At 34.8% G+C, this 9,706-nt stretch overlaps 2 protein-coding genes across 3 annotated transcripts in view; one reads left to right on the forward strand and one right to left on the reverse strand.

Moving 5' to 3' along the window:
* Window positions 1-5,996, forward strand: part of vkg (Collagen alpha-1(IV) chain viking) — a 29,936-nt gene extending 23,940 nt beyond the window's left edge. The window contains exons 9-15 of the mRNA XM_077435118.1: window positions 58-176; window positions 563-963; window positions 1,504-3,571; window positions 3,641-3,818; window positions 4,016-4,130; window positions 4,983-5,206; window positions 5,301-5,996. Coding sequence (XP_077291244.1) covers window positions 58-176; window positions 563-963; window positions 1,504-3,571; window positions 3,641-3,818; window positions 4,016-4,130; window positions 4,983-5,206; window positions 5,301-5,466 — 3,271 coding nt within the window. The 3' untranslated portion in view covers window positions 5,467-5,996. The remainder of the gene's footprint in view (window positions 1-57; window positions 177-562; window positions 964-1,503; window positions 3,572-3,640; window positions 3,819-4,015; window positions 4,131-4,982; window positions 5,207-5,300) is intronic.
* A 1,278-nt stretch (window positions 5,997-7,274) lies between these two features.
* On the reverse strand, window positions 7,275-8,618 carry LOC143914620 (PITH domain-containing protein GA19395). Of its 2 annotated transcripts, XM_077434897.1 has the most exons (5): window positions 8,506-8,618; window positions 8,207-8,401; window positions 8,000-8,121; window positions 7,820-7,924; window positions 7,275-7,753 (listed from the first exon to the last, which is right to left on the reverse strand). In XM_077434897.1, the coding sequence occupies exons 2-5, from the start codon at window positions 8,387-8,389 to the stop codon at window positions 7,543-7,545; spliced, it is 621 nt and encodes a 206-aa protein (XP_077291023.1). In that variant the 5' UTR covers window positions 8,390-8,401; window positions 8,506-8,618; the 3' UTR covers window positions 7,275-7,542. The 2 variants fall into 2 exon arrangements, with proteins under 2 accessions (XP_077291023.1, XP_077291025.1); XM_077434899.1 differs by lacking the exon at window positions 8,506-8,618 and having other exon boundaries at window positions 7,276-7,753; window positions 8,207-8,402.
* Window positions 8,619-9,706: the final 1,088 nt, after the last annotated feature.

Genomic DNA, 9,706 nt, shown 5'->3' on the forward strand with positions numbered 1-9,706 from the left:
AATTTATTTTATTTTTAACATCTACATGCATAATAAAAACGACTTGTTGTACATTAGGGGTGAATGGGGTTTACCAGGAGATGACGGAGCCTCGGGTGAACAAGGGGATCCTTATGTTTCTCCACAAATCGACCTCAGAGGAAATAAGGGTATCAAAGGAATAAAAGGAAACATCGGTATGAAATCGGTTTATAATAATTGCTAATACATACATATGTATCAGAAATTCACTCTCTTTTTCTCGTACAGCCTTACTTAATGTGCGCGAGCAGGATACAAGGGGAACAGCCTGTTCCTTTTATATCCTGCTCACGCACGTTAAGTAAGGCTGTACGACAAAAAAAGAGAGAATTTCACCGCACGCCACTGATACATATGTATATTACATCACTTGTAATATACAATATATTTAAATTGTTTAATTATATATATATATATATATATATATATATATATATATATATATATATATATATATATATATATATATATATATATATATATTTAGATTTATTTGTAATATTTCATTGTATATTTATACCAAAAACATTTTTTCAAACAGGAGTACTTGGCCAAAAAGGCTCCACTGGAACAACTGGAGATCTGGGACTAAAAGGATTCAGGGGAAGGCAGGGTCTTACTGGCGAGTCATTTGATGGTGCGGAAGGTCTGAAAGGCTATTTTGGAATTACTGGTGATCAAGGTCCAAAGGGTGAACAAGGTCCAGCAGGAAAACAGGGTATCGAGGGCTTTGCAGCTCAATCGGGGCTAAAAGGAGCACGGGGTGATGTTGGACTCTTTGTTTATGTTGGTCCTGAAGGACCTGTGGGCCCTAAAGGTGAATTCGGAGAAGATGGCGAAGAAGGTACAACGGGAAAATCTGGCCGACCTGGCTTCATGGGTGAAAAGGGAATCGCAGGACTAAAGGGAGCTCCAGGCGACATTGGCCCTGATGGCGAGAAGGTACATACATACATACACATGATAATAATTGTTTTACAATTATTATCCATGTTACTACAATTATTATACATGTTAAACATGGTAATACATGTTTTTCTCACTTATTTATTGCAATACATGAAATAAAACCAGAATTGAATCTAAGAGGAAGGGCCGAATTGCAAAAATTAAAAAATCCAAAATTCATGAAGCGGTTATAACAATTTGTACATTGCGCGGTACATGAAGCGGTTATAACATAATTATAACAATTTGCGCGCCGAACCGCGCGTGTCCCGGTGCTGCCAACCTGCATAAAAGCCGGTGTGGCAACCCCCAAGACCGCTGGCTCGGCAAGCCTCCACAAATTTATTTAATGAAGATAATTCAGTTTTTCATTGCAAAGCTCTTGAATTCTAGTTTCTTACATAAATTCTGATTTTTGGTACGTCTCCTTTATTTGTGGGAAGGAGGCAGACCCCCTGGGAAGCACTACTGTATTCCAATACATGTTTAATTTATCCATAAAATTTACTCATATTCTAATATTATTTCATTCAGGGTCAAAAAGGAGTGAAAGGTAATTCAATCCAAGGACAACCAGGGTTACCTGGTGCTCCAGGAATAAGTTATACTATCGGACTTCCTGGTGCTATGGGATATATTGGAACTGTTGGTGCACCTGGATACGATGGAATCAAAGGTTTTACTGGCGAAAAAGGAAGAGCAGGCAGGCGTGGCCCCGATGGACTAATAGGAGCTCCTGGTTTTATTGGATATGCTGGAGTAGATGGAATTGCAGGATTGAGAGGAGAGCAAGGAGAACGAGGAGAAATGGGCGAAGACGGTCGTGAAGGTTATGGAGGAAATTTCGGTAGACCTGGTTTACCAGGTGCCAAAGGTTTGATAGGAGACGTTGGTCCACAAGGACTTATAGGTGTGCCTGGAAATAGAGGACTGAAAGGATTTAAGGGGGATATGGGTCGAGTAGGAATTCCGGGAATGCGCGGAGAGTCTTCTTTCAGTGGCAAACAAGGTGACCAAGGAAATCCTGGAAATCCAGGCTTTGATGGACGTGACGGTTTTCCAGGATTAAGGGGTCAAAAAGGTTATATGGGAGAGCGTGGACAATCCACATTTGGTCAAAAAGGACAAAAAGGATTATCAGGTGAAGACGGTCTTTCTGGTTTTACAGGAACTATAGGAATTAAGGGCAGCATCGGTGATTATGGTTTTATGGGTCTTAAAGGACTTTTGGGAGATAAAGGAATTACCGGAATACCTGGGAATCCAGGAAGACCTGGGCGAGGTGGTCAAAAAGGAAGACGTGGAGCTCTTGGACCCCCTGGTCCAAAAGGAAAAATGGGACTCGTGGGAATGGATGGTGAGCCAGGACGTATTGGATATCCGGGATTACCCGGAGAAAGAGGATTGAATGGCACAACTGGATCGCGTGGATTGCCTGGTACAAAGGGAAAAATGGGACTAGCTGGATACAGTAGTTATAAAACTGGAACAATTGGTGATAGAGGAGACCCTGGAAGAGACGGTTTTGTTGGAAAAACTGGAAGAACTGGCGATGTTGGATTAGAAGGATATTTGGGAGCGAAAGGAGTACGGGGAGATGTAGGATCACCAGGTTTAATTGGTGAAATTGGTTACCGAGGTGAAAAAGGAATAACAGGAGAAATGGGACCTCCTGGACTACCAGGAATGCAAGGTATAGGTGCTAAAAGAGGAGAACAAGGTAGGAGTGGCATCGATGGTTTGCAAGGAAGAATCGGAATTCGTGGACAAAAAGGAGCACCAGGAGGATATGGTCAAGATGGTCCTAAAGGTATAAGTGGACCTCCTGGATTATCTTTTACTGGAAATAAAGGTGAAAAGGGATCATTGGGATTGCCAGGACGTAGGGGTTCTGATGGACCAATAGGAAAACAAGGTTTGGAAGGTAACTTTGGATTTACAGGACTCAAAGGATTTGCTGGAGAACCTGGAATTATAATTGGTAGTCCAGAAGCTGAACGTGGTGATGTAGGTATAACTGGTATAGATGGACGAAATGGACTAAATGGTGAACGAGGAGACATGGGCGAACCAGGTGTAAATGGAAGACAAGGAGCCAGAGGAGAAATTGGAATGCAAGGAGATATTGGTTTCGAAGGAATAGTCGGATATCAAGGCATCAAGGGTGCTGCTGGTGACGTTGGAGAGTCAGGATTTGATGCATATCCAGGACTTAGAGGTGATATGGGCTACCCTGGAATTCCTGGTTTTGATGGTAATCCAGGGCTACCAGGTTTAGCGGGAAAGAATGGATTACAAGGATTCAAAGGAGAAAGTGGAATCCCTGGGTTAAGAGGATTGCCCGGGCTCCAAGGAAGAAGAGGTTTGGAGGGTGAAAGAGGTGCTATGGGAATAGCAGGCTTTATGGGACGCAGAGGACGACCTGGTCCTCCAGGCTATCCTGCGCCATCGCCTCCAGGTCCTAAGAGTCGTGGATACTTCTTTACAAGACATTCCCAAACTGAACAAATTCCTGATTGTCCCAGAAACACTGTCAAAATGTGGGATGGATTTTCCGTTTTACATATAATGGGAAACGCTAAATCACATGGCCAAGATTTAGGTATTTAAAATACATCTGAATTTATTTATACGGTGAATTGATATTTAAATACATTATCAATTATTTCAGGGGCTCCTGGCAGTTGTTTGCGGAGATTCTCTACAATGCCATATCTATTCTGCAATTTAAATAATGTATGTGATTTTGCTCAAAGAAACGACTACAGTTTTTGGTTAACAACAATGGAAAAAATGCCAATGACGATGACTCCAATCCCTGCCAGAGAAGTCGGTAGATACATATCAAGGTTACAAAGTTGGCATTTGTTTTGAAATAAAATCATTTAGTCATTCAATATAAATTTATACAAATGAGACAGATGATTCAACTCGATCGTGTTAACATTTGTTACCGAGTTATTCACCGCTTCCAACTATTCGAATACTTACAATTATTATAATTTGTAATGCAAAAAATATACTAAAAACGAGATATTTATTTCAGATGTTCTGTGTGTGAAGCTTCTACTAATGTAATCGCAATTCACAGTCAAACTATGAATATACCTACTTGTCCAGGAGGCTGGGAAGAATTATGGATAGGTTACAGTTTCTTGATGGTTTGTACTTTCTTGATAGTTTGTACTCATAATATAAGAGTGAAAATTATTTTCATACTATATTACAACAATCCAATTGTTACACATTGTACATATGTACATATTAAGAAGTTCGAAAAAAAATAGTATAACGTATAAGGTAATACGATCAAGCGAAACAAAACATTAAGCATACTCTTTACTCTTTATTATCTCTCATTATAAAAATCTATCAAAACGTTAATGAACATACATACGTTTGAGCCATTAAAGAAGTGCTATGAGAACTAGAAAAATTTTTAGAACAAACCTATTACATCTAATGGAATTCCTTTTTAATGAGTGATTAAATTGAGTGGTTTATTGAACATACCATTTACAAAATCATTCCTGTTACTTTTTGGATACCCCCTTTCCCCTCCTCCCCTTCCCCATCCTTGAAAATAAAATTATTTTACTTATGCGGTGATTTTCAAAGGGTAACAATTCTTAAAACATAAAAGGGTCCAAAGGGAATAAATTTTTCAAACTCTATCAAGATTTTCAAGTAAAATTATATTTTTGAAAAAAGTTAAATTCTTTAGCAAATGGCATATGATCACCTAGTAGGGCTAATCACCTAGTAATTTATAATCATACACTGAGTCAGTCTTAAAATTCTCAAGACATTAACTAATCAATACAATTCTAGTTGACATTTTTAGAGCAAAGTATTATTTCGTTTGCTAAGATGCTTACATTATTACGATATTTCAGAATTTTTAAAAGAAAAGCTCAAAAGTTAGTTGTATCAATTATCTTCAAATTCAAATTCTGTTAATATGTACATATATTATTAATTGAAATAATGCAATAGATTTTTTTATTATTTAGCATACCAGTGCAGGTGCACAAGGATCAGGACAATCTTTAGTTTCACCAGGATCATGCCTTGAAGAATTTAGAACTCGACCATTCATTGAATGTAACGGAATGGGCAAATGTAATTACTTCTTAAATTCCCTATCTTATTGGCTAACAACAATCGAAAACAACGATATGTTTAGAAAACCAATACAAAGAACATTGAAAAAAGATCAGACTTCACGAGTTAGCAGGTAATGAATCAAAATTCATACATGAATGAACCCTTTCACTTATAATTATAAAATTCATTATATAATATGTTTCATTGTTTTTTTTACCTATTAGATGTAGTGTATGTATTCGTAAGGCACCGACTCAAATATTCAGACCTCCAGAGCCAAGGCCAGTATTCGCAGATGCTGGAGAGTACCGTCGTACACCTCCACCAATACCGGTCAGAAGACTAAATACGCGTAGAAGACTTCGACCATACAGACCACCACGCAACTAATCGCATACTTTACTAAATTAATCCAAAGAGGATAATTTCTGATAATAACATTAATTAAACATACATCTACAAGCATGTATCAAAATGTTGTAAAGAAAAAATGAGATAATTGCTAAAATCAAATTATAATTTTTTTTATGTGGATTGCAGAAATCAGTATAAACTAGAAAAATACAGATAAAATTTTCTTAATTTATTATTTTATAAATATTTAAATAATAAGATACTTTAAGTAAAACTTTTTTACATACATACATACAGATGTGTATCCAATTAATGTTCTAAGCTTTGGAATAACAATGAAAATCTATTTTGTTTGTTTTAAATAAATACTCATTAAACATTGTATGATTATATTATAGATATATATGTACATACAATATGTTTATACATTATGTATGTAAAAAAATAATATATAATATATACATATATATAAAAACAAGTGCCTTTTGTGTATTTTTAAAAATACTCATCTACGTCTATTCCAATGTAAAATTTAAATTCAAGAAAATTTATTATTCTTTCACATGAAAAAATTGAATATTTCATTTTAAAATAGATTTATTATGAATAAAATACTGAGTCATTAGTTTTTAATCATAAAAATGCTTTTGTAAATATTTTTATAATTATAACAAATTGTAATAAAATATTAATTTCAATATTTAAAAGATTTTACTGCGGCATTATACTTGTTTTGACACAAACCGAATACATATATATTTTTATATAAATTGTCATCAAAATTTCAACACTGCCATATTTTTATAATTGTAAAAATTAATAAAACAAAAAAAATTGTTTTTATTCATAAGTATCTTTCCAATTCTTCTTCCTTAATCCTACATGAAAAAAATCACCTTATATGTAAAAATAAAAAGTGAATTCAAATACAGTACGCATTTATGTAATTCCCCAAAATATTATAAATAGTAAAACAAAATGGTGGCAAATTAATAAAGTAATACATACCACATATTAAAATATTTATATAGTAACTAGAGGCCTGTGTTCACATATGTAATTGTGCACTCGGTAACATATCGCAATTCGGATCAATGGAATTAATAATTTAAAATTGAATTAATTTCTTTGGAAAAAAAATTCTTTTGTTTTTGTCGGCCACTCATATGAACGAATTAATATGCCTCATCTCTTTCCACGATATACGATTCCAAGGGGAGAAAGAAAGACTGAGCATGATGTTAACCATTTGCCCGCGGCCGTCTTCTATGGAAGCTTTGCGCGACAAGTCTGTAGCGCGGCTGTCTTCCATAGAATTTCTGAACTTTGCACGAGATTTTGAGCCTTATATGCGGCTATTTCAACTGTTTTAGGGTTCAAAATTGGTTGAATATATTACTGAGAGTTGAAAGCCATCTATTCAATTTGCTTAAAATGAATATATGTTTATCAGTCAAAATTGGTTTTTGTGGAACCATACTGAAACCTCGTTTATGTGACGTCACGTCTGTTGAACAATGGCGATGATACGTCTCAATTGTATGAAGAATGATTATTTGACAATTAAGCCAAAACTACGAGATATATTATGTATTTTATTGTTTAAAATAATACTTTATGTGTTAATTAACATATCTGGTTACTTGAGTAAATATTAAAATATGTATTTAAGGTTGAAAACTCGATTGCCAAATTCGCGAAAAAGGTGCCGCGTTCAGGGCTTGTTCGCCATATTTATTGCCGCGGGCAAAGGGTTAAAAGCGAGTACTTTGTACTCACGCACGCACGCATTAGACAATTATTATATAAGATAATAGTAGGTCCAAATAATAAAAACATGTTTTTGGTATAATAAACCTTTTTATTGTGTTCCACTTAATTATTTGTCATTCTTGGTTATTTGACTTTCAGTCTTATTTAGATTAGATAATGAGAACTACTGTTACATTTTTCAGCTATATGTTCAAATAAATTATATTTTCAAAACTAGACTTAAATTATATTTCATAAAAAAATTTGACTTCGAGTGATAAATATTATAACTAATTAATGATAGTTGTAGAAAGTTAAATACTTATTGTATTTATAAATTCATTTAATATTTGAATTTCATCATTGGATTTCTTTCGATACACTATCAAAAGCGTTTGTTTTGTGATCAGAAGTATTAGGTGTGGTTTCATATGTGCAAATAGTAACACCATGTCGATGAGCTGTAGTGAACTCTCCTCGCAATCCAATGTAATAAATTTTAGTATTGTCCGATCCAAAATTGGTTGGAAAATGTAGGGTAAGATGTGTGACAGAAGAAAACTTCACAACCCTAAAATAAAAACGATGTTAAATTATAAATTAAGAATAAAGACAAAAATAAAAAATAACAAAGTACTTGGTCGAATATTCTAAGGTTCCTGAAGTGTCCCTTTGCATTTCAAACTGTTGATCGGGCGCAATTGATGTATCATCAAATGTCATATTTGGGCGGTTTTTAAATCTTAAAAAACGTTCAGTATAAGAACACATAATATTTAAATATGATTTCAATGTCTATGGTAATTATTAAAATTACATTCTAAGGCGTGCTGGATGAGCTTCGGAATCTTCGCCTATTACTATTACACCTTTTAATTTTATATTGCCTGTAAAAGGAATGTTAAACAAAAGTTCTTCATCTGCATCACTTTCGACGACCTATAATGTATAAATGCATACATATGTAAATAGAAACATGCTTTTGTAGTTAATTGTACTCACTTGCTTTTGTCAACGAAAATACCTTATCAAAATTAAGTCTTTCTTCCCATGATTTAAATATTCCACGTCCTGAATTTTCTATGGACTCATTTAAGCAATTGAGATTTTCAAAATCAATCTTTTCATATAAACTATACTGAATTCCCATTTCCGGTGATTCATCATGATCGTGTGCATGAGAACAATTATGTCCACCGTGAGCCATCGCTATTTTTAACTGAATTAAATTTTTTATTTAAATTCTATTCAATTTAATTTTCATAAAACTATATTAAAACATGGAAATATATAAATTAATAGAAAAATTCATAAAAGACGAACTTTATTTGAGGACTAGAATTCTCGTAAAAAAATAATGAGAACGTCAAATTCGCACGATCGAATAGGTTAATTTGACAGTTCTGATCATTGTTCTAACACCCACTTTTCTGACCAAAAATAAGCAAAGCATAAAAATAAAAAATAAAAAAATCTTGTAAAAAGGTATGTTAGTAAGTACATAATAAAACGCTTCAATGGCGTGTGAATAATTGTTATGTGATATTAAATTTTTCTTTGTTCATTCTGAAGTAGTTTTTATAATCATCTACTTCCACAGCACTAATTTATTTCAATAAGTTGACATGTGAATACAGGTCAAGGTTTTTAAAATCATACCTTCATCCGAAAGCAACGCTTAGCATAACGTTTCATTCATATAGCTATACATGCTTTTTATCGCAAATCCATTTGTTTAATAAAAACAAAACCGATCCTATTAGAACCAAAGTAAAATAAAATAACAATAATGATGATTGTGCAAGGTGAAAAAAATACTGAAGGAGTAATGATGGTGTGCAGTAATGATCAAAGATCGGCGTGGAAGGGTGCTTTTCAAATAACAATAGACCGCTTCATTGGTGTTCATAGCAAGAGAGCAAAAAAGCATGGCTTTTCTAAGAAATTGACAATAGTTAACTATTTGTTGTGCAAAAAGCATTCATCGGCCACATTTGACTGATAATGACAGTATGGAGGATGAACGAATGAGACGACTGGCATGTTAATGCACGTGTTTATTATATGACAGCTGAAGACAGAGTGGGTAGCGGCTCTCCGAACCCAGCCGGGTTGGTCCCCACTCGCAGGAAGGCAACCAAACTCGACCATGTCGTATAAGCGAGCCGCCACAACAGTATTAGTGTTAGGGGTTCGGTGATTATTCCGCACAAAGCGATCTCACACACGTCACAAAAATCTCGATCACGCGATCCACGCGCGCAATTTTCGTAGCGGTGGTTATCCTGGTAGCGATTCACATTTGGGAAGTAATCACCGAACCGATGCAATCGCACGGCTTGAATTTTATGGGGTCGTAGATTAAGTCAACGACCCCGATTCAGGATCGTTGAAGCTGTGCTATATTCAGCTCTATAGTAAAAATGACATTGAAAAAAATGTATCTTGCACAAATTGAAATGAAGTGCAAATGCAAGGTTCGGTGATTACTTGTCAAATTTGAATCGCTAACAGAATAACCGCT

This window comes from Arctopsyche grandis, chromosome 7, assembly GCF_051622035.1.
Source record: "Arctopsyche grandis isolate Sample6627 chromosome 7, ASM5162203v2, whole genome shotgun sequence".
Classification (NCBI taxonomy): Eukaryota; Metazoa; Arthropoda; class Insecta; order Trichoptera; family Hydropsychidae; genus Arctopsyche; species Arctopsyche grandis.

Bases quoted from the DNA above. Each gene is read 5' to 3' on its own strand.
- LOC143914620 (XM_077434897.1), bottom strand. From the start codon at position 8,389: ATGGCTCACGGTGGACATAATTGTTCTCATGCACACGATCATGATGAA. The intron at 8,122-8,206 runs GTATTTTCGTTG...TATACATTATAG, and splicing joins AAAGACTTAATTTTGATAAG to GTCGTCGAAAGTGATGCAGA. The intron at 7,754-7,819 runs GTACTTTGTTAT...TTTTTATTTTAG, and splicing joins ACCTTAGAATATTCGACCAA to GGTTGTGAAGTTTTCTTCTG.